Raw genomic sequence first — 24,955 nt, 5'->3', positions numbered from 1 at the left:
GGAAAATTAATGCAGTATTTCTCTAAGCTAGAATTGTAACACAAAACAACTAATGAATTCATTATAGACAGTGAATAGTTATCATGCAGAAAATTACATATGAGATGATATTGGACTACCAACTGCTGTAATGCAGAACAAATACCTTTTTATATGACTGTTGTGGTTCATAAAATACTCTGTGCATCTATATTCCTAATTTAGTTAATTGAAACACGATCATGTGAGAATTGCTTTTTTTCACCAAACCACTAGTTCAGAGATGTACCAAGTCACTCCAAGAGTAAACAAACTATGATCTTGCCCATCATGGCATACTACAAAATTACTAATCTTCATAGGGGATGAGGAAAGAATCCATTCTTAAACTCCAGTGCTGTATTCTCCCTTTCTGTACTTTTCTCTATGAAAAACCATGGACATCTTCTTTGTGCTTAATTTCTCAAGGAAAAATGTAGTGATAAGATAGTAAAACCTACTTTAAGAGCTTCATTGACAGCAGTCAGTGACAGCACAAATCCTATCCTTGAACTATACAGACAGGAAGAACAGATCTGGAGTAATAAACACAAACTAGATCACAACACTGTGGTCCCAGCCCTTCCACCACCACAACAAAGACCTCTCTCCCAGAGTTGTAGGGTTTCTCTGATGTGCTCTCAAGTAACTTGCTAAAAAGACCCAAAACCAAGTTACAATTTAAGTTCAAACAAGAAGTTTTCATTGTTGCCATCAATATTAAAGCTGTCAGAGGCCCAATGCATCTGTTATTCAGCAGCTGCAGAAACAGGTGCAAGTTTGCATATTCAGAACTTCCCTCAGATGTCCCAAGGACGCACTCACATTATCATTACCAGTGCTGAATTTATAAAGTGCCATAACAAAAACCAATCCCTTTTGCTACAGCAAAAGAGTAATCAAAGCAACAATTTATCTTCTGAATTTGAAAGGGAGTGATCCTAGCTCCCCCATTCCCAAAGTGGTTTTTTTGCTAGGAGTTGGGAACACAAGCACTTTGCTGATCTTGATGTCCTTAGGTTACAACAGTTTGTATTAGAGTTCATCTTTTGTATTTCAACACAAAGAGTAAACGAGTATTTGTCTTTTCTCCCTCTGTTCTTTTTTTTTCTGTCTATTTCTAAATCTGAATTACGTGGCAAATTTCTGTGGAATATGACTAAACTGTTTGAATGCATTTTTAATTTGAGCTATGCAGATACCATTTTCTACAAACACTGATTAAAACTCAAACAACTTTCCTCATGTGAATACAAGTGACAATTCCACTTGGAAAATGGACATTAAGAGATGAAGCAATTCTCTGATCAAATCAACACCGGTGAATATCTCAGAGACCTGGCACAGTGATTACTGGACTTCTGGGAAAAAGAGAACTAGCACTGTCTTTTGAGAACCAGCTGACTATTTCAGCCTCTTCCCAGACAGTCATCAGAGCTTCACAAGGAAGGATGAAGGAGCTTGGTTTGATTACATTTAAAATGGTGAGTCTGACCAAATCTGCAGTTTATTGGGCGTTTCTCTTCCCTTAAATACCACCTTAAACTTGACCTTTGCTCTCACCCACAGATCAATACAACTGCTTCTGCTACCATTCACCCAGACAAGTGGAGAACTGATCAGAACTAAACAAAGGTTTTTAGGACTGGTTATCTTATTTAACTTGAATCAGTTACAGAATTGGTCATGTGCAGAGTGGTACTGACATGAGGTAGGACATGATGCCTGTGGGTTCAGTTAAGCTGGAAGGCTTGGCCAAAAGAAGAGTTCTTTCAGTTCAATGCTTAAGCAAATGCAGAAGGAGGTTTAAAATTCAGGTCTTGGCACACAAGTTCTGCTGGCAAGCATTCAGCTCACTCGCAAACAGGAGCATCTAAGGGTTGTGATCATGCATGTTTTCTCCCAGTGGCGGTGAAGGGATGATACTGACATTAATTGTACTTAAATGTGTATTACTTCTCTACAGATAAACCTGCATCTTTCTTTAGACACCTCCTCCTCTCACAAGCCACTTCGTTTTTTTGTTTCACATTAATAAAAAGGACTACATAAACTTTGCATGTAAAAAGGTGACTTAAAAATGCAGAAAGTCTCAACATTCCCTCCCCAAATCCTTTGGAGACCGAGTCAGTTACATGACTTCAAAAAGGCAAATATGGCACAAAAGAATGGAAATTAAGTTAAAAAAATCAATTTTATAAATATTCTTCCTCTGTACAATTTTTCACAGCCCCATCCCTCCCACCCATTTTTATTCACATTTAGTTTTGTTTAATTCCCACCCAGATTTATTTTTAAATCATAAAATATATATTTTAAATCTGTTCATATTTTAAAATATTTACAGGAAAAGTTCCTTCTGTTGAGGTCATGAAGAGTCTGTACAAGGAGAGGGTGGAGGGGGATAGAGGTGAAAATAGCTTCGTTCCGTGGCAGGAGACGGAGGGCAACTTTCTTCTGCCGACATGTACTGACTGCGAGGTGTGGGAGGAGGGGGGTAAGGATCTGAGTCTGAATTTAAATCTATATAGTATTTGTTGGCCTTCCATCGACTGGTAGTATAGTCACTGTCACAAACATCTGTGCTGCATGGGGTTGTGGGTGGAGCTATCCCTCGTATAAGGTACGGCCTGCAAAAAAAAATAAAGAAAATAAAATAAAGCACATGCATTAGTTGCAATCTGAGGAAAAAAGAGATTGAAAATGAACAGCTCTGTGTGTTCAGTCAAGATGCCTGCTTACTAATACTATGTGAGTCTTAATTCAGACTTTCAGAGCAATCCAACAGGAAGTATCTGAACTGTGTTAAATTTGAATGGCATAAGTATCCTCAGCCAGCAGCACATTCTTCCAGCCCCCAATCTGCCTAAGGAGACCACCATGACCATTTAGCCCAGTCACTAAGAAATAGGCTTATTTATATTTTTATATATATATATTCAGGCTTATCCTTAAGACTTATCAAAGAGTTTTAAGATAAGCTTGAAGAAACGGACAGAGAACACCAACCTTCTCTATACAGGATGGTCAGTGACTGTTGCACAGCAATATAACATACATAATTTGAATGGTCATTTATTAAGAGGAAAAGGATTTTTTAAATAAAGTCATGTCTGAACAAGAACATATTACTTAGGATCTAAAATTAAAGGCAGATCAATAGAAAATTTGGCAAACCTTTTTATCTAAACTTTACCTGTATGATCTTGTGTTTGAAGGAATGTTTGAGGAATAAAACATCTCTGCATTATACAGGGAGCGATCAGTAGCTGGGGAAGGAGGTGGGTTCAAGATCTAGGAAAAAGAAGAAAAAGAAGTGTGATATTTTGGGTTAATTATACAACTTTATTTAGTTTGAAAATATTATTTATGCCTTGACCCTGTCACTCATCCTTATTCTAGTTTCCTCTCCTTGCTGCTTGGATGGGTTAATGCATTTTTAAAGATCAGAGTTCATTACAAGGCTTTACTTTAGACTTAGGTACAGTATAGGTCTTCAAAGTTCTCAAAGTACAGGGTATTTTCTTCTTTGCCATATCCGTTATTACGCTGGAAGGCTGGAGTAAAGCTGGAAATTAGACCCAATTTTGCTGAACCTCAGTGCACTTACTTGGACACAAGGACTGGTAGCATCCTCAGCAGATGCTAATGGGAAAAAAAGTATGTTTCACTCCCAGTCCCTAAACATACCCCCAGTCAATAACAGGGTCAGGAAGCCAAGTTCCTTTACTATAATAATACAACTCCACTCTTCCCTGAATGTTTCATTTTTACTGCTGTTCTGTAAACGTATCATTTTGGCACAGTTCACAGTGCAAAAAGCCTATGAGCTAAAATATAATTATAGCCTGCCTATGTGTGCATATACCTGGTTGCTGGTAACCTTCACACAAGAAAAAAAGTTTAGCATGATTCAGAATAATTTAGGCTTCTTCCTCTAGCAGGAAGCAGAACTCCTGACATGGCCAGCAGGACATTGGCCTAAACCCAAGAAGAATGCTTCTTCACCCCTTCCAGTGTGGAAAATTGCATCATTGCTGTTGATTGATCCTTGCTACTGATGTGACCATCTCGTACACTGCCTGTCCTGGGCATTCTGCCAAATCATGGCCTGCCACAGTCACCATCCTTCCTCTGTCTCTGCTTTTCTCCTATAATAATACTCTAAAATCACTGGAGTGGAGATCATTGTTTCCGTCTTCACTGTGCAGCAAAATGATTCCTGACCATTGAGTTGAGCCCATTGTTACTAATACTGACAAGCCCTGCATCCAGATTCATGTGAAAGGAGACAAGCTTGTTGCCAGGTGTGGGGAATAATGAGTAATTGCTCCAAGAGTATCTTCCAGAAATCCTCTTCCTTGGAGGAGCACTGCATGCTACTTTCGGATTTGCTCCTACTAAAACCCTGAGCTGCACCAATATCACTTCATGCTGAGATTAAATACAGCAAACCATGTCAGCCAGGATGCCTGTGGCCAGGTTCACATGTATATAAACTGGCATGACTTCATTGATTCTTTTCCAGGCTCTGTTCACTGAAGCATCTCTCATTAACACAAAGATGTGTAAAAACAAAATGAAAAAGCCAAGACAACTAGGTCCTCAGATCTGTCCTTCTGATTATTAACATAAAGCTGTGTAATCAGCTACCAGGCAGAACTCACCACAACATTTGGATTAAGCAGTAACTTTAATGTAACTTTAGCTTCCTTCTAAGAATCCAGCATGCCTTTCATAAAGGAAAGGTTGATATCATCCCTTGAAGGCCCTGGCTGACATAGCCCAGAGTGGAAAGCATGGAAGAAGAATTCCCAGCAACAGTCAGATTAGCGTAGGCCAAAAATCAAACGGAACAGTCGATCTTTTGGCCAACACAGATCCCATAGAATCACACAGGCAGATCAGCTCTTGGGCTTCTTTTCTCTTTCAGGCTTCATTTAAGTGTTTTTTTTGTTCATCCTTTTTAGTGTGGCACTGATAGTTCAATCAGGTACTAGCATGAAATTGTTCAGTTTGTTAGAGAGACACTGGTGAAGCATGAGACAGGCTAAATTAGAAGGGCTGCTGAGTTCCAAATGTTTGCTAGCATTGACTAGCTTCTTGATGGCTTCACAGAGAAGGCAATGCAAGAAGTAAGTAACTAATTTTACCTTATCAATAGATAAGCTCACAAGCCTCTCTTTTCCATCTTTGTCCTTCTTAAGGGGGATAGAGAGCACCTTTGTCACTTGCTGAAACACTATCAATGAAAATGCCCACATATAGCATAATAGTTTACAAGTAAACACAAATGCAAGTATACCCACACATTCATGTGGGCTCCTAATTCAATACTTCTGAAAAATCACCTGCATAGCTGGCAGATCATCTCTGGCAGCTTGTGTGAGTGTAAGAGCGAATGTATTGCTCAGGAGCACTAAGGAAAAAAAACTGTCATGACAAAATGCTGGCAAACAGTAACCTTTTTGTACCTCTCCTATGTATTCATACAGGATTTCCATTCTTGCTATACATCTTTGACTAAAATTCTGTCACTTCCAACACTTAAAAGCCAGAAATGGAGCTAAATTTTTGTAGCAGAAAAATGCAAGCAAAGCAATTTCTGCTTTACACTGCTGTACCAGTGCTTTCCCCCAGTGTATGCACTTGGTTTTCTGAATCAACAATTGACACTTTATCTAAACAGCCAGTCAAGCTTATTTCACGTGCGTTTGCATTCCAGTCCTGTTGCGTCTTGTTTGCCTTATTATTCCATGTGTGCCTGCAGCATTATGCAGTGCAAAATGTCACTGGGCCACTGACATCAGACTTTACAAGGAACAAAGGAGGTGGCATCTCCAAGGGAAGAACAGCAATGTCCAGGAAAAAAACAGCTGAGTATCATTCTAATAACAAAACATTTTAGACACCATAAAACACTGTATAATCCTGATGGACTACAACAAAGCCCTTTTGTGAAGTTCATCGAGTGTTGAACTGGGCCTCTATATCATAAACTGTAACACCCAAGAATAACAGTTCTTAACATTCTGTTTGGTAGCACAAATTTTCATCTTTCCTTTCTTCAGAAAGGAGGAGATACCTAACTCACAAGTACACTTTCAAGACATACCTGTGGGTAGAAAGTGGCTTTAGTGCTGGATGAGCTACTTGAAGAGGCTCCAGTAACATGGTTTCTGTCATACAGTGGGGCACCACTGCTTCCTCCCATGAGACTCATGGAGCTAATCATGGACTTTCCACAAGAGATGCCTGTTTTGAAACAGACAGGAAAACAAGGTTAGATAAACCACAATTTGATTTACCAATGCAAAACATAAAACAAATCCACAGCTTTGCAAACCCGTGCAATGATAATGGTTGTCACTTTAGGAAGAGTGTTTTATGCAAAAACTTCAGGATTACCATGAAAAACACTTTTTGTAAAGAAAACATCCCACCCTCAGATCACCTATTGTCTCACTGAAGCACTGAACTTTTCACAATCTACTCTCACCCTGATGAGAAAGGAATCTCCAGAACAGTTGATTCAAACTTTTCACCCAAACTGTTAACTAAGAAATTTTCCAATTAAACAAACTTAGGCATTTGCAAAAAAAAGTACCATACAATGCCCAAGGAAAACAAGCTAGAGTCCTTCAGAGTTTTCATTTCCATCTCAAGAAATTCAATTTCAAGTACATGAAAAACTGCAAAACCCAACTATTTTTATTGAAAATAATCACAGCTAAAATTGAAAATCATCAGAGACAAAAGGGAGAAAATCTGGATTACAGGAAAAGGGAAGAGAACATTCTGCGATCTGTTTTACTCCAATGTACACTTAATTCAGACAATTAATTTTCATCTTCTTCCTGCCAGACTATTCAGTACTAATGGAAGAGTTTAGTTTGGGAACTTTTTAGAATTTTTCTCAGATGCAGGAAATATTTATTACAATCAGAGTCATCTATTTGTAACCATCATTCATGACTATACATCTTTCTTGGAAATGCCATGCTATTAGGAACCTATGTGTTTTCTTTAGAAATAACATAAATAGTAATATTTTCAGCTGTTGTAACTTGTCACAGCAATATGGATTAAAAAAACCTCACAAATATGAATGAGAATCAGAATGACAGCTTGGTTTAGCACCTACAGAAGTACAGACAAAAACCACTGATACTTGCTTTAATTAAAAAAGCTTTACAGTGTGAAGTGCAATTTAAAACATCCTTGCAAAGATTTAACCTGCAATGATTTCATCCTCTAATTTTATTTCCTACCACAAAACCCTCTTGATAACCATAGTAGCATAAGTTAAGCAGGAATAGCTGACCACACCACTGAAGTCCAAAAAAGGCTAAACCGAAGTTGTATCTGGCTATCTTCAAAGCCATGGCCAGAAGAAAACAACAATTAGCACATCTCAAAAGCTTGTTTAATATGAAGAAGTGCCACATCTTTTCATTTGTATTTATCATCTATCTGATTTTCAGCTGACATGAAAAGCAGATTGCAGGCACTCTGAACTATGGATTTCTTGCCTGGCAGGTTTACAGGTGAATATTTACTTTCCAGCTTCCTGAAAAATATGAAGAGATATTCTTCCTTCTCATGGCTTTGTAGTTAAGAATTTGCTATTTCCTCTATGCAAAATATATTTTACATTTGTAAAATAATGAGGGACATCAATTTAAGTGCTTCTGGATTCTTTTCTGAATGTCCTGAGCTTTTATTTATACTTCAAGTTCTCAAGATGTCAGCATCATAGCTGCATGCACTTCCCCAAATGGATGCTTTCAATCCTTTGCAAGGTAGAGAAGCTTTGCAGTTTTACAGATGTAGGACTGAGACAGAGAGAGAATAAATACTTTGTCCAAAAGCAAACAGCAAAGCTGTCTCAGAGATGGGCTAAACCAAAGGGGATGTCTTCATTACACGTCAGGCAATGAGCAGCCAGACTACAAAACCCCACCCAGACTCCTTGTGTTCTTCCACATTTGCTGTTGTACCTTCGGTGGGGGAGGTTTATCTCCTACTTTTTTGGTATTACAGTAAGCTAAACTGCTACAGTAAACTAAGCTGCTTCACTTCTTTACTCCTCTTCTTTCCACTGTAGATTAATTTACCCATCCTAAGCAGACAGGACAAAACTGTGTAAAGACCTCTGATGGACAGGAGAAACAGAAGGACATCTGAGTACAAGACACAAAGAACAATTCCACAGAGCTCACACTAGGACACTGAATGACATATGCATTCTTAGTTTCCAGTACTGCATATCCAAAAACCATGAGCAGATCAACACCTAATTTCTGTTCTTTGAAAACTCCACAGCTAGCACTCTTAATGATCTGTAAAACTCAAAATCCAGACAATGTAATGGTACTGGTTAAATGCAAGGTCCTTAGCATTCTTACCAGTAAAAGTGCCGTGCTGAGAACTTCCTGGAGCAATAAAATTAAGAGGGACATGAGGGGTGCCACTGACATACTCATGTGGAAAAGGACTGTTGGGCCCAGCATAGCGCTGACACACCACTCGCTGGCAAACAAAGTACATTCCTCCCATGACAAAAAGTGACAGTATTATACCAATGACAGGACCGATGGCACTACTGTGTGGCTGTGACTCATCTGAGGCTGGCTTTGATTTTTCTGGAAAGAGAGGAGGAAAAAAAACAAAAGAGGTCAGTCATTAAACATGGAGCAGTATATATGCTGCTGTCCTGGAGCTCACGCAGCAAATCAGCTCAGAGTCATTCACACAGTGTCTTTAAAAGTATCTGCATCACACTCAGGCATATATTCTGATTCAATGCAGAAGACTTCCTGTTTCCTTCCCCCCTCCATAAAGCAGTATGAGCAAAGTACTCTCCTTTTTCTCTAGCAATTAATCTTGTAACAGGATTATTTGTCATCTTGATATAACAACAACCTATAAAGTTTCCTTTTCTTTCCCTTCCTCCAAAGACTATGGGTCAAAGATACAGGATGCTTCTTAAGTCCTTAGTCAGGAATCTGCTCTCTCAAAAGCCATTTGGACTAGCAATGACATTTAAAAAAATTTGAAACTTTACCAGTAGGGAAGCTACCATATATATTAAGCAGTGGATCTCTTCCTAGCTTATATAGGTCTTAAAACAGAATACTTTTCCTTCCAAAAATATGACTTGCTTTCAAAAAAACCCACCTTCCAAATTGTAAGGAAAACACAATCCAGAGTATCTCAAATACTTGTTATTCCCCCCCCATTATAGCCCAATGTTAAAAAATAAAAAGTGCTGCAGTATTTGAGACGAGCTACACATCGTATCTCTCCCTGATTATGGGTAACACATTAAAAATTCTTGCAGATAAACGTCACACCTCTGCAATGTTCTTCAGGGAAAGTGATTTTTTCCATGTGATTCCCACAAATAGATATTCAAAAAATGAAAAAATAAAAATAAACTTGTCCAAAGCCTATCAATTTTACGTGCTCAGTTTAAGCTATAGATCCCCCCCCCTTAATGAAGTTGTTAAGAGTGAAAGGGTTTATAGAAGATTCAAAACTTCCCTTCACAAAATTTTTCTCCAGTGGTTCTGTTTTCCACTGCAGTGGAAGGGAATGAAAAACAACTGAAATTTAAGAAGGAATATAAGGGAAATACAAATAAACTCTTAACAGCTCAGCATCAAGAACTCATTGCTATTCTAAAATCTTTATCTCTTTTCACACTTATTAGTGCATGATAGCTTTTATGTCAGCTAGGGTCCTAACTTTCAAAAAGTCAGATTAGTTCAGCTGTGATACCAGAAAAAAAGCAAAGCCAAAATGAAAACATGTTCCCAAATAAGCTATTTTAAAACACACAAATCTAATTTTGGTTAAACCTAGCTTCTTTTGAATACAAGATCCTTATCTAGGAGGTAGCAATCATTTTTATTCCCTGCTTGAGTTCTTTCCCTCAGTCAAGTGGGAAACCACTGAATGCTCTGTTCCACAATGAGACTCCAGAAGAGACAATTTCATGTCTACATAAAGACACATTTAAATAATTTAAGATCTAATTGAAGGACTGGACCCAAAGTGCAAACAGGAAACAGCAGCATTAAAACTGCAGCACAAAAGTTTGCCACGTGCACAAAGAAACTTAAAAAAAAAAGGAAGAAGTGACTTTGTATTATCCAGGGAATTAGGGTAACTAGGTGAAAGCTGAGAGGTAAATGGAAGATGTGGGAGAAGCAGGTTCAGTCTGAAATTTCCCAAACCTTTTGTCTCCATTCTTTTAGCCTTTGTTTCTATTCACCACTTGGGCTCTTTTCACCACTCTTATCCATGAAATATACTTTTCCTTGTAGTACCCACCATGAAGATGGAAGGAAAAACCAAGGTTGCCCTGGACCAAACCTGGTGACTCCTCCTCTCATCTCAGCAGTGGCACAGCTTCTGACACATGGTGCTTCAAAACCCGACAAGACTCTTAAGATGTTAAAACCTTCACAATCAGCTAAGGTTGGTCCTATAGGCAACATAAGTGCAGCATTTCTCTACACAAACCCTGTTCATAATGAACTACAGACAGATGTATTTGCTTTTATTCTAAAATGCTATGTTTCAAATATTTTGCTAAACCACTTGTGCACTACTAAATGCTCCCTTTATCTGTCCTGTTATCTGAAAACTTCATGCATTAGTCACCCCAGCAGTGCAAAAAGATGGAAACTGCAAGAGAGCCACAAGCAAGTGAATTTTACTGTCCACTTGGAACTGCAAAATAACAGACTGTCTAAGGACTATTACAGCAACTGCCATCAGTGTGTCTGTAACTTGCACATACCTACTACCATGAGAATTCAAAGTTAACATTTTTTCCCAGAAAACTCAAGGTCTCTCCTTATATTCTTTTCCCACCTCCACTTTAAGAGACTGATTTGTGGTCTCTTGTGGACACTTGTTCATTGCATGCTAGTTCCTCCAAATAATTAACCTCCAGCTTGACCCTGTAATTGCAGTGGATAGGGCTGCACATCTTTAAAAACCACCCCAAGCTTAGCAGCAGCTCTGCAACTTCCAAGGTACTGAGCACAGTCAAATCAAGTTCCTCTAAGTACAGATCTAAAGACCCATCTAAAGAAGGTAGTGTTGATTCACTAGGCTTCCCTGAAAGAATATTACTCTGCAAAGACCAGGACTCTGCACAGAGATGTAGGACATTATGACTGAACACAACACTCGAATCTCAAGAGAAGACATCTCACCACACATAAGCTCATCAGAACCATCAATACAATCTGGAAAGGAGTCACACTGTTGCTTCAGGAGGATGCACTGGCCACTTGCACATCGGAACTGACTGGGTAGACAAATTGCTGCACAGAAGGAAAGAAAAGATTTAGTACTGATAGCATTGGGAGCATTTCAGTGTCTTAAGAAAACAGAAATAAGTGAGACATGAAGGCACAGTGCATTTTATATTACAATCGGGCAGGCACCAGAACACCTGCTTTGCTGCTGTGGGAAAATTGCAAGTCTGCATATCTCTGAATCTTCCTTCTTGTTCTTATACATCCTACTCAGTGGGGCTAAAATAAAATTCTGATCCCAATAATCCCTATCTTTATCAAATCAGTCCTGTTGAGGCAAAACTGAGATCGAATCAGCAAGAATGTCTTACAATAACTAACAAAGTGTACCTGATGAACTGACATGTTAACAAAATGTAGTAACTTGACATATTATAAAATCTTATGCAGTCCATACTATCTTACGTAGACCTGTATGAAACTTTGCTAAATCACTGCTGAATTTCTTATCTATATTCAGGAACCTATGTCTCAGCAAAAAGGACTTGTATCTATATATTTCAAGAACAGTTAGAATCCCAAATGAATGCTTATGTTAGAACCACGAGTTCAGGAAAACTAATCTTACTATCACAATCTGCTTCATCAGATTTATCTTGACAGTCAATTTCTCCATTACATCGCAAGTGTGCATCAATACACTGTCCCTTCTCACACTGGAACTGGGATGCAGAGCATATGGGGCAACTGTCTTCATCACTCTGGTCATCACACTCAGGAAATCCATCACACCGCCATGCCATTGGGATACAGTCAATCTCTCCAGTTGCACAGGTAAACTGGTCTGGGGAGCAAGTTGGAGGTTCTGTAGAAAAAGAAAACAAATCATATTTGTATATTCAAATTTATCCCTTTACAACAAAGTGTGACATAAATTCAAATGAATACTCAATTTCTGATTGCACACCACATTCTAAACAATTCTAATCCCTGCAATTATATTAGCCTGGGCCAATTCTTCATCAAAAAACCTGACACACTGGGTTAATTGGCAAGGAATACACCTAAACCATATATCTACTTGCACAATATCTGTTTCTCTTTTTTCCCTATGGTTTCTCCACAAACAAATTCCTGAGTCAGATATGAATTGAAAAATATAAACAGATAAAAAAATATATGTAAAGGACTGTTACACATTAAGCTAAGTCCTCTTGCTGGAAAGTCTCTGAGCAACAGGTCAGTGGAGGTTAAGAGAGTAGTCTAAGGAGCAGATCTAATCTTATATTCTTTCACCACAAAGACAGAACACTGGAACTTGTGCACAGCCAATTTTATGTTTGTTAGACCTAACAAAGCTGAGACTTCCTTCAAATTTGACTTTTTGTGGACCCCAAGATCCTGGTATCACTCCATTCCACATCCATATCGTTAAGCTTAAGGTGCAATCATGCACTGACAGCTTTAAGCAGCAGCTACAACCCCATATAGAGATGCAACAATTATACTGTAATAAGGCATTCATAGTTACTTTGTTCAGAATGTCAGAAAGTAAAGATAATGCAGATCAAGAATCTATTGCAAAAAACACTCCAGATTCTTATGTACAGCAAGTTAGCACACACTTGTTCACCATTAGTATCAATGAAAGAAACAGACAATGTATAAGTCATTCAGTTGTGTCTCAGTAGCAACTGTTTATGGTGAAAATGAGAGGGACATCTCAAAATACCCCTGCTGCAAACAGACACACTTCCACTGCTTTCAAAAGTCGCTGGGTCCAAACCCTGTGATGTAATTGAAGCAGTTAACAGAGGTAGTCACTAGTCCCACAGCTGCTGTCGCCAACAATGCTCTAAGTAGATGCTTTACCACTTGGATTAACAAAGTACCACATCATACCCTCTCTGTGACAACAATATGAGCAAGATGGACATGTGCTCTGACACTGAATGGCAGCACTCCTCTGAAAACCCAATGAGCTTTTGTTAAGATTCAGGGTCAAGAATGGACTTGACAAAGAACACACCATAAAGAAAGCTTCTTAGATGTAACCAATAGCAAGACTTTTGTATGAGTATTTTTACTTCTGAGGGTAGTGTTAAAAATGCTAGAATTATGCATTTACATGCAAGCAATTTTTAAAGTGCTGGTGTCCTTCCTTTATTAGGGAGAAATGTTCAAGAACAAGACTCAAGTATAATCAAGAGCTTGAAAAACAAAACACAAGTAAAAATACAAACGTTCTTGGTTTTTGAAAACAATTACAATTTTTTAAGTTGGTCATTTATGATTATTTGGAGTGGCAATATAAGAACTACAAATATAGCGTGACGGTTGTAGGTAACATAAAGATGCAGGATACACATATTAAGATAATTCTTGAATTAAATTTTGATATGAGTGTGCTGTTTAGGTAATTCAACAGACAGATTACTACTTCTGCATGTAAAGCCACATTTAATGTTGCATTATGGTTGTACTTGGCAAGCACAAGCTTACATTTAAAAACATGACAAAAGTATTCATAAGAGTACATGGACAAATGTTCTCCAGCCAAGAAGCTAAGCTATTTTGAAACACTGGCTACTGGCTGTTACTAGGGCAGACAAAACAGGCTAAAAAGTTGTTGCAGGCTTAGTGAATGATTAGAATAAAAAAAAACAGACACTGAAATGGAGGTCCTTGAATTTTTAGATTTATAGCTGAAGATACAAAGGGGTGGAATGTAAGAGTCTCTTGCTGGCCTTGTTGTGCAACAACACTACAGCAAGAAGTATAATTAGATTGATCTGCCCTGCCTCCCCTATGTAACCACCACTACTCCAAAACCACATGGTGTGTTGTGGTCATGGGAAAGAAAACAGTTTATCATGGAAATAACTGTCCCATGAGAGGTCAGAGTTCAGCCAGAAAATGAAATCCACAGCAAAATAAATACATGGAAAGAAGTCAAGAGGACCAACAGAGCCAAATGATTTAAGATTTAATGCCTCCCAAAAAGAAACAATGTTTTGTTTTGTTTTGAATCCCCCCTGCAAGTGTAATGTTAACAGTTTTCAAAAATCCTGAGATTGTGAAATGGAAAGCTAGAGGAAATGTCTACCATGTGGAAAGAGGAGAGCTACCCTAATTAAAAAGAATTGCAATAGAGCCTACATTTTAGAACTAGTTAGTACAGTGTTTTGTGTTATGCGGCCAAATTAATTTGAAAGACTGAAGTATCATACTGTGGGAATCATATGCACAGTTTCTGCTGCTAGGTCATCGTGGGTTGAGGAACATCATCTTATAAGCACTTATTTAAAGTACAAACCTGTCACATCATACAATTATAAAAATCTCAGTAGAAGATAAAAGTATTTTAAAGTCAAACAAGAATATTGTGCTCACAATGAAAAGTCACATATTCCCAAAACCTGAAGCAGAAAACAGCTGGTAGGAGAATCAAAGGTAATTTAACAAGAGGCAACACAACACGTATAGGAAAACTGCGTAAATTCACATTTTGGATAGGAATGCAAAAATCAACTCCCATATTTTTGATACAAATTGATTAGCAGCACTAAAATATAACTCACCTCCACATGTTAAGAGATTCTGTAGAAGCACAAGGTGCTCGGGGCATGAACATCTTGGAGTTCCATCTCCTTTGGCAATGCAGATGTGTGAACATCCACCATTGTCACGGGAGCATGGATGCACAGCTGGTGAAACACACAGAAAAGAATATTACATAGCATAAAAGAAATTATAACTATTCCTAGCTTGGGGAAAATCAAAAACCACACAAAAATCACTTCTGTTTGAGTAACCAAGATTTTCCTAGAAATTATTAGGAAGATAAATGCAGGATTTTTCAGTTTGCTGCTCAAAAGCTGATCTACTACTTCATAAAGACTCCATTTCTTCAACTCATAGTCATATGAGCAACCTGATCGAGTTGAAGATGTCCTTGCCCATTGCAGGGGGGTCGGAACTAGATGACCTTTACAAAGTCCCTTCCAAACCAAATCATTCTGTGATTCTATGATATGTTGACCTCTAAAGGACTTCTGGAAAGAATTTGGGAGCTGAGGTGAAGAGAAATGAAAGGGCAGATTTGAGAAGGCTGCATTTACATCGTACCTAGACATTCCACCTGCATTTCTAGGGTGGGCATCAAGAATTAACATAAGTCACTGCAGAATGCAACTCCTAAACCCACCAGCAACTCTCCTTTAATATGCAGTGCCTCAACTTCCCTGCAACTCGAAAAACTGCAATATAGGCACACATAGTTTATTATTTTAAAGATAGGAAGCTACATGGTTGTGTTCCCAATCAGTTACCCAGAAGCACTGAGCATATGAGAGCTCCTGACAGAATCATTTTAAATGAACATTAGGTGGATAAGAAACAGGCACAGAGAAGGGAGGTCACTGTCTGACAACCCCAGCCCAACAGAGTACGAAGAGACCCAGTCTCTTGCCTGCTTATTCAGGCTGACAGCTGAGCATCTGCTGGAGCAATCTGTGAGGTGATACCCTGTGTTATTTGTGATGATGCTGAACAATGCATTCTTTACTACTGTTAAGAATTTCTATGGGGAAGAAACAGTATAGATAACATAATTTCTCTGCCAAAGTTGTTTTGCACCTGTCCAGGCTTCTCAGCAACCTGCTTTCACCTACACTTATTAATTTAAAACAGTGTTTGATTCATGAATTGCTTGCAGAAGAAGTACATGCATATACACTTACATGTGCATATGTATTTTTACTCCCCTGTTGCAACAGAAAATACCTACATAGAAGAGTTTTCAGCTGCAAAACAGGATTCCTTTCAGTGCGACTTAAAAGAAACAGTACCCTTTACCATTAAAAAAAACCCAAAACCAAAAATACTCATTTTAAATGAACACATGGGGTAAAAGTAAAACTCTTTTTTAAAGAGTATTGAGAGTTAAAGAAAAAAATTCTTGCTTCATTCAGTAATACCTCTGAAATATACAAAAATCAAGAGAAATGGCACAGAAGAAGAAAAACTGAGTATTGCGAAAGAAAGAACATCTGGGTCATGATTAGCACATAGAATCTACGACAGCTGAAATATTTACACTACCTTATTTGTAACAGCTTACCCACATATGCAAGTTCAGGTAATTTCAGCCATTACAGACAGTAATGTATGTGACACAGTGTTTGTTGTGAAATGGAATAATTTCCTCTGAAAATTGAAGCACTATACACAAATGTACACTCCCTATATAAGACAACTCACCACAGGCAACGAAGTTGAAAGAGACCTCTTTCTCCCACATTTTGTTTGTGATTCTTTTGTATTCCTGTTAAGCAGGAGGACCTGTAGGTTGTCACTTTGAGGAGTGACTACTTTAAGACGTTTCTGTACTCTCCCTCAGACCACAGTAACTTGGACCACTAATCCAGAAAAAGGCATGCATGATCCCTTTTAGAAGGGAGCACCTAAAACGTTCCGCCTCTGTTGGGAAATTCTACATCCACGGTACAATTCACTGTAGGAGCTTCCTTCCCATTCTCCCTCCCTCGCTGGAGGCTTTTTACATCATCCATTGTGCCGAGTCAAATCACTCATACTTTACACAGGAGTCTGAAACCCCTGGAGAAAAGGCAAGTACAATCCTTTTGTCTCTTATAACAGGTTTTTCCAAGACTTATTACTTGGTACTTACAAAATTAACAACCATAATTATAAGTAGCTTTTAGATTGTAACTAAGTGCTAGGATGTCACGTATTCTAGCTGTGCAGCAACACTCCTCTCAACAAGAACAAGGAACTTGTTCCTCCTTCTCTTCTAGGATCCCGACTGGACAACATGAAAGCACTCCATGGCTTACTAGAAGCCCACTAGGCAACATTATTACAATATTCAGGTGGATGAGGATTTTGAGAGACGACGACCGAGACACATCAAATACTGAAATAAACTCACAGAATTCTTCCATATCAAGCTCTTCCACAGCATGAATGCCTGTTAGGTGAGCAATCCGGCCTTGAATTCTAGTCCTTTTGTACCCATTCACTTTCTCCACTCTCTCAATCATTTGTTGCTGACGATCAATCCAATACAAGTGATTCCCCAGCACAGTGAGTCCCATGGGCTGAAGGATGTTGGAGTCCTCTAGGGTCACACGGTTAGCACCTAAGATCAACAAAAACAAAGGCTAATTTTACACCAGTTGACTTTTAAGTAATTTCTTTAAAAAAAAAAAAATCACAAAACCACAACCCAACCAAAACCAAACCAAACCTTTCAAACAGTTAGCTATAAGGTCATTGCCTTCATTTGTCTATGCAGACTAAAGTTCTGCTTGTTCAGTCTCATCTGAGGTAAATGCAACCAGCTGCCAAGTCATGAGGGCAAGCAGATACAACACAAAACACAGCTCATCCTTGCTTGGCTGTTCAGCCAGCCACGATCAGCCTCACGCCGGCGTGTTCTGTTATGTGCAACTGTGAGCCACCCCTAAAAGCTGATACAGACTCAACTCTTAGGCCGAAATTTTTACAATACATTCACACACTGAGCAGTTCATTTTGTTGGAATCTACAAGAAAGAGTGAAATACAACCAATCAGTTCCACTGCCATTACTCAAATAAAACACAACCCTCATGCAAAGCAAGAGCCTTGTCATAGGTTATGTGACAACCACAGACACATGATCACAACTCAAAAGCTCATATTCTACCAGCCACACTTCTTTCTTCACCTTCTCTTTTTATTCAGTAACCAACCAGAAAACCCAAACTCTAACTCGGTATGCTCTTAAATAGGAACAGTATAAAATATTCAGGTTTTCTGCTTTACAGAAATATGTAAAAATATGCTCTAAGCCAATGTGTAAAAATCAGGTCAAGTAAAAATGCATTTATTACTGCTTTTTACTTTAATTATTTGTAGTCTTAAACTGCATGATACTCTACACTTACTGGCATTTAATTGTTTTTGTTATGCTTTTCTGGGGCGAACAAGAGATTCCAAATTATTCTATTAATTCACAGAAACCATTTTGACCCTATGTGTGCCTATATAATTGGATATATTTGATTTTAAAAATGAAAAATCAAAACAAAATCCTAAATTGGTGGTTCTTCTGCTCTCATATTTCATTTTGGAATTAAGACCTTATGTCTGCTTGCATTTAAAAGATGTAAGTTTTTAATATCTGCACAAAATGAGATTACAGAATCTAGATAGATAATAAAAGTGCTATAAAAGCTGGATTCAACTAATTTGCTGCATAAATTATCTAGAGCTCAGCCAAGCATGAGAATGTAACATTATCGGGTCCTGTTAGTTTTGCACATAAAATTACCACCTGCAAAGTAAGACATAGACCTGTTAGCAGGTCCAAAGGCAGACTGAGAGAGCTGGGGTTGTTCAGCTTGGAGAAGAAAAGGCTCTGGGGAGACCTCATAGTGGCCTTCCACAGTACTTAAAGGGTGCTTATAAAAAAAAAGAGGGAAACTGACTTTTTACATGGGCAGATAGTGATAGGACAAGGACGATGATTTTAAACTAAAAGAGAAAAATTAGAAAAAAACATTGACTTTTCTTCTGTTTTTTTCAAGCTACCTTGATTTACTAAGCTGTAAACTCCAGAGAAAGAAAACCTGAAGAGTATGCAAACTTTTCAAACCATAAGGGGAAAAAAAAAGGGCATGGGGGAGGTGATTTAGTGGCTCCATGACTGGCAACATCTATTTAAATCTGATCTTGCAAGAGTTGCTTTCAGAACACAAAAAAAGTCAAATGGCTCTCTTGGAGGGTGTCAATTATTACAGACATTTATTCCAATTATATCAAAGACAGGAGTCCACCAGCAATTACTGTCTGTGACTGTCTACCCAGAACTGGCAATAGTGGAGATGAAAGTTACCAAAGTCAGCATCAAAGTGGGAATGATTATGCATGCAAACACTTTGCTGCAAATGTTTAACCTCATACCACATACCTGACAGGTCACAGCTTTCAATGCGCTTCAGATCTGCATCCACCCAGAAAAGCTTTCCAAGTTTGTTGTCAACCACCAGCGCTACTGGTCGGATCAACCCAGTTGTAAAAAGCACTTCTCTCTCTGTGCCATCAAGGGCTGCACGCTCAATCTTGGGGGCTCGCTCCTGCATGTTGGTGAAGTACATGTACCTGAAAACAAAGACACCAACCTCTTGACTGAGAGCTTCAGAGAGAGGCAACCCACCTCTGTGCACAGGCTCTACGATGTAAGTGGGAATGGTTTCACGGGTATGACTTGGGTGACTTTGCTCCCAGCTGCAAAGATCCAGATCTGTCAGCTGCAGAATCAAACATTTGCTAACTGACACATTGAGAAAGCCTGAAAGTAATAGAATTTGTCACCAGGCCATAAAATGCCTCAGCACTGCTGTGCTGGCAGCACTGCTCCTGCCCGGAGGTGGGGGTTGTAGGAGACAAGCACAGACTTTCTGCAACTCTCCTTGGGTAAAGCTGTCCCCATTTCTGAATCAAAGTCCAGAAGACAAAAAAAAAAAAAGAATGTCCACCTCCTCTTCCTTCCGTGTCACCTTCCTTCTCAGCAAGTAGAAGTTGCTACCAAACCTGAGAGGAACAAAGGTCACAGAAGAACAACTGAGGGTGGCATGTTCCTGATGTCTTAGTTCCATGAATTCTTTATATCTGGCTAAGTTGCAAACAAAAGCAGTCTCTGCCCTGAAAAAAAGGCTTGTGCATCCATACAATGAACTGGAAACTCTCTAAGGGAAAAGTCCACTATATTTTCAGTGGTGAATAACATGGGCAAACTCTCTAATACGGTGGGCTACATTACTGCATAGCCTTTCGTTATGGCACAAGGAGGGAAGGCAGCAGTCAGAACATGCAGCCAAGGGAGAGGTGGAAGGAAGGATTTCTGGGACCATAGCAGAAGTTCTTCAGTACACCGTTCACTCACTCAGCTCCCCCAGACAGTCAGAGTGTTTAGCATAGCTTCTCCTTCATTTTTATTCCTTTAATTTATAAATGGATTTAGCTTTAAATCATTTGAAAACCTGAGGGTTCTAGAGATCAACAAACCCAAATTCCCATTTTAATGGAGAAAGCAGATAAGCTTTTATAAATACAAACTATATCCAAGTGACTTAGTCTCAATAAGATTAGAATCTTTCCTCTAATCCCCCTCTCCCCACAACAGCTTTTGAACTATGCAGAGCACACTGGTATAAAATACCAGTCCTACAAATGCTCCAGATAAGAGTCTGTAGGTACTGTTGTATCCACACAGTTGTGAAATATTGTCATCCAACATCTGCCAAGCACATGGTAAGCCATTTAGTAAACTGGAATTTAAGCACCTAACTTTTTAAAGAGAATGGTAAAGGACCATGTCTGACACCTAAGAATGAAGTTACTAAGCACCAGAAGTGGAGATGGCATCTGCTGAATCTAACCAAAACTGCTTTGCAGCAAAACAAAATATTTTCTTCTTGTGGGAAATCACTCCAGTGCATCCTACCTGTTTCATAACATCAAGGCAGAACTAACTATAAAAATGTATAGAACATAAGCAGCTTAAGTGTTTGTTTAAATGTTAGAGTACTAGATTAGCAGGAATTAGTTGCATCATTTGAGAAGTTCCTTCTTTTCCCCCCTGGAAACATTTGTTTTATGATGACCAAGTGCCAGACTCCCAGTTGATACAGACACAATGTAAACTCTCCTGTTTTTCCCATTAGGTGGCAGGGCTGTGCATTCACACAGAGAACAAGATAAGGTGGTTTTACTTTGCTTTCCCCATCCAGGTTAGTTGCTCACACATGGTTGTGTGAACGCTGGAAAAGGAGACACAAGGAAGAGAAAGCTGCGCACCTTCAAAAGCCAAAATCGGACAAGCACCTACATCCTGAACAATTAAATATTCAGAAATTCTCCTTTTAAAAATACTTAGATGCAGCACAAGATTCACACACACAGAGCTGACATACACCCCAAGAGTGTTCCGTACGTGGAACAGAAAGAAATCTCACCCTCGCTCTGCATTCACTACAATGGCTCTGGGCCTGTCGTGGTCCCCTCGCAGCACCATCCCGATTGACTCGCCGTTCAGCCTGTGGACATTGACTGAATTTGTGGCCTCACAAGTCCAGTACAAGGTATGACTGTATATATCGATGCTGAGGTCATGTGGCTGCTTCTCCGGGTTCTGACTTTGGTTTGGAGTACTCATCACAGTGAAAGGCTGCAAGACAACACATGGGGAACAATTTCCTGTGATTATTCTGATTTTTGATTGAAGAACACTGATTGCACAGAAAGCATGGTTTACCGACCTGATGGTTCAGAAACACCTAAAACCAACCAAAAGGAAACAAATATAAGGAGTGAAATAATGCTTAATAAAAAAGGGTTTGATTCAAACTCTGGATTAGAGGGAAAACATCTGGACAAAATCCTAAGATTACGCAAAACTCCCCAGAAGGTGGTTGTGGGGACTTCTGTAAGTATTATTTATTACCAGGAGATAGATGAATGATAAAATCATAGCATGTTAAGGGGTTGGAATGGACCTTAAAGATCATCTAGTCACAACCCCCAATAAGCACATAAACCATTAGTGAATGTTTATGCATGGAACAAGCTTGAATGAACCAATGCAAGAAACCAGGGAGCCTTCTGGACAGATGTGCACTGTTATACAGTCAGTTAACTAATCTCTATCTCTTGCCAAAGCCTCCTTCCTTCATTATTTGTAGTGTAGTAGATACTTCTTTTCTTCAAGTCCCATCTTCTCTTAAAACCTAAAATCTTTTAACAAAACTTGGTTCTGTTTGCTTACATGTTAAATGGCTACACTTCTGCCTCACCCTCTACTAACAACATTACCTGCTTTCACTCTCATGTCTTCAGGGTAGAGCTTACAAAACTTGACATTATTGCAAAGTTTCTGGAGTCATTACCCTCAAACCCTTCCAACCTAACTCACATGCAATTCACTATACTTTTCAACATAGTATTCAACTGTGAATACTAACACAGACTTCAATACTTTATTTCTCTGAAGAGCACTAGAGCATAGAGAAAAATTCCTGAAGGGAAAAAATGTCTCTGTTTAACATCACGCAGGCTCCACTAGCATGTAGCCAGTCCCAATGCCATGGGAATAGTGATACCGGCGGCTGGACTCCCAGCATCAAAGTAGTCTTCAAAGATGACTGCCTCTGGTGACATAATATTGGTGAGGGGAAAGTGGTGGTTTCCTTAACTGTCTTAATGCAGTGCTCCCAATCCAAACACAAAAAGAGTACCAGAAAGAGTTCATACGGACCAAGAAAGCTGAAGACACCATTCCGTGCTCAGCTTAAGTTCAAATGAAGCACCCAACACAGCATCACTTGTGAAAAGTTATATTTCCACAATTTCATTTTAAGCACAGTGATATACAGCGTTTTTTATTTTTACATAAAGCTTTAACCCTATTTTGTACTGACAGTGTGCCTAGCAATAAAAAGAAATCATTCTTTTCCTGAAACCAAAAGTAACATTAACCAGGTATGAAATTTATATGCACGATCTGCAAACAGCACAATGTTAGTAAACTAAGTAAGTATATTTAGTGAGGATTCGAAAGTCAAACTTTTCAGGGGATATCTGTGTCTTCAAAGCTATGTGGCCAAGGTAAAAGAAACCACAAAGGAAATAAATCTCCACTGCTATTTGAATCTAGAATTACCAAAGAGAAGCTACACTAGAAAAACGAGCACGTAGCATAAAAAAAGCAAGAGCAAAACTTCAAAATTCATCCAGAACTCAGCTGCTCATCTCAACATATTTACTCCTGATCTTAAAAGAAATGGCCAAAAAACAAAGCCGTCATCTCTACCTTTAAAGGAAACTGTAAACCCTCTGAATTGCTAGATGCATGAAGAGACCAGCCCATTTCCTTCGATATCATGTCATACTGTTTAGATACAACTGCCCAAGAAATAGGAAAAGATAACTTGCCCATTCTCCACTTTGTTTTATATTCTTATTCAGATGATAATTTTTAAAGAATCTGTTACCTTGACCTGGGAATTATATTATGTTAACACATAACACTGCCTGGAAGAACACTGCACTCCTTACTACTGTTGTGTGAATATCGAGTGCAAAAAAGTAATGTCCCCAACACTGGAAAACCATTAAGTATGTGGATAAGCCATGCACATATACCTGGCACAGCAATCAATTCATCATTAGCTCAGGGTTTAACTACAGCTTGGATAGCTGAGGATTTTCATTCTGAAAGAGCTTTACAATGATGACAACATTATCTCAAAACCGGCATCCACATTTTTGATTTTATAATATGGTTTATCTGTCCCAAGTATAAACAGCGAGCCTGCCTTACTTGAGTGCCCATCCTTAACTACAGATTGCAATTCAAGGCTTATAATTTCTACATATAATGTACTCTATTCTATCCCACTTCTTCACGTATAAACTGAAATCACAATCCTAAAATAGAATATAAATGAATAAATGTTGACAAGAGTTTAAAACGATGATCCCTTGGTGCAGAGACTAGAAGGAGAAGGTCAAGCATAAAGTAAAAAGCACACAAAAAGACCAACCCAAAATTATATACAGGATCTAAACTTGCCTGAGTGCCATCATCTTTGGCTCTTTTTATAATATTCTGACGTCCATCCACCCAATAGATCAATTTATCTAAAGGATCATAATCAATAGCCTTGACGTTCCTCAGACCATGCATAGGTAGGATGATATCTGGACTTTGCTGATCATCTGGTATCATCCGGCTGATGGCAGATTTCTGGCTAAATAACAGGAAACTGGCAGGGGCTGAAACAAGCCAAAACAGAATGCATAAGAAAATGCAAGTCACAAAAATATATCCCCACAAAGGACAAAGAATATTTGGAACAAAATCCCAGAGAGACATTTATATTTACAATGAAAATTAAGATAACTCATAAAACTGGACATTTTTGCTATTAAGTTGAAAATGTTTCTTTGTGTACTTCCAGAAGGTAAATATGCACATCCTCAACCAGAAAGTATTTCCTTTTCATATTATAAAGTAACTGTGTTCCCCATGTGGAATTTAAGTAACACCAGTGACTGCAGGCAATACAGCGCACGGGTCCAAGCCATAAGCAGCCAATTTCTCCAGGAGAATGCTGTGGGACACAGTGCCAAAGGCTTTACTAAAATCCAGGTAGACAACATCCACAGCCTTTCCCCAATCCATTGAGTGGGTCACTTTGTTATAGAAGGAGACCAGGTTAGTCTGCAGGACATGCCTTCCAAAAAGTCACCCAGTTAAAATTTCCTTATATGCTACTGTGCAGGATGCCCAAAGCTTTGTTGGTTTATTTTTTTAAAATCAACAGTCCATTTCCTATTAATCTGCTATTTTTACTAGAAACTTAAATTCGTATTGGACAACCAGTCAACCAGCAGGCTTGTAACATCACACAGAGGGAGAAAACAAATTTATATGAATTTCAACTGCATCTGCATGTTGTGCAGACTACTTAGGAGTTTTACTGCATGTTATTTTTGCTGACTTTATTGAACACTTAGGAGAAAAAGACATTTTTTGTTGATAATTTCTCTTCCACACACCTACACACTTAGGTAAGGAGTGGGAAAGCTTCA

The 24,955-nt window shown here is 38.7% G+C and overlaps 1 protein-coding gene across 1 annotated transcript in view; it reads right to left on the bottom strand.

The window, feature by feature from the left end:
- Positions 1-1,119: 1,119 nt before the first annotated feature.
- Positions 1,120-24,955, bottom strand: part of LRP5 (LDL receptor related protein 5) — a 133,679-nt gene continuing 109,843 nt past the window's right edge. The window contains exons 13-23 of the mRNA XM_032690638.1: positions 23,934-24,136; positions 21,319-21,530; positions 19,272-19,462; positions 17,248-17,457; positions 14,876-15,001; positions 11,923-12,159; positions 11,250-11,360; positions 8,427-8,663; positions 6,134-6,273; positions 3,215-3,312; positions 1,120-2,648 (exon numbers count right to left, since the gene is read on the bottom strand). Of these exons, the coding sequence (XP_032546529.1) occupies positions 2,387-2,648; positions 3,215-3,312; positions 6,134-6,273; positions 8,427-8,663; positions 11,250-11,360; positions 11,923-12,159; positions 14,876-15,001; positions 17,248-17,457; positions 19,272-19,462; positions 21,319-21,530; positions 23,934-24,136 (2,027 nt within the window). The 3' untranslated portion in view covers positions 1,120-2,386. The remainder of the gene's footprint in view (positions 2,649-3,214; positions 3,313-6,133; positions 6,274-8,426; positions 8,664-11,249; positions 11,361-11,922; positions 12,160-14,875; positions 15,002-17,247; positions 17,458-19,271; positions 19,463-21,318; positions 21,531-23,933; positions 24,137-24,955) is intronic.

The sequence above is a fragment of the Chiroxiphia lanceolata genome, chromosome 6 (assembly GCF_009829145.1).
Source record: "Chiroxiphia lanceolata isolate bChiLan1 chromosome 6, bChiLan1.pri, whole genome shotgun sequence".
Lineage (NCBI taxonomy): Eukaryota > Metazoa > Chordata > Aves > Passeriformes > Pipridae > Chiroxiphia > Chiroxiphia lanceolata.
This window is presented reverse-complemented; position numbering and strand designations above follow the sequence as displayed.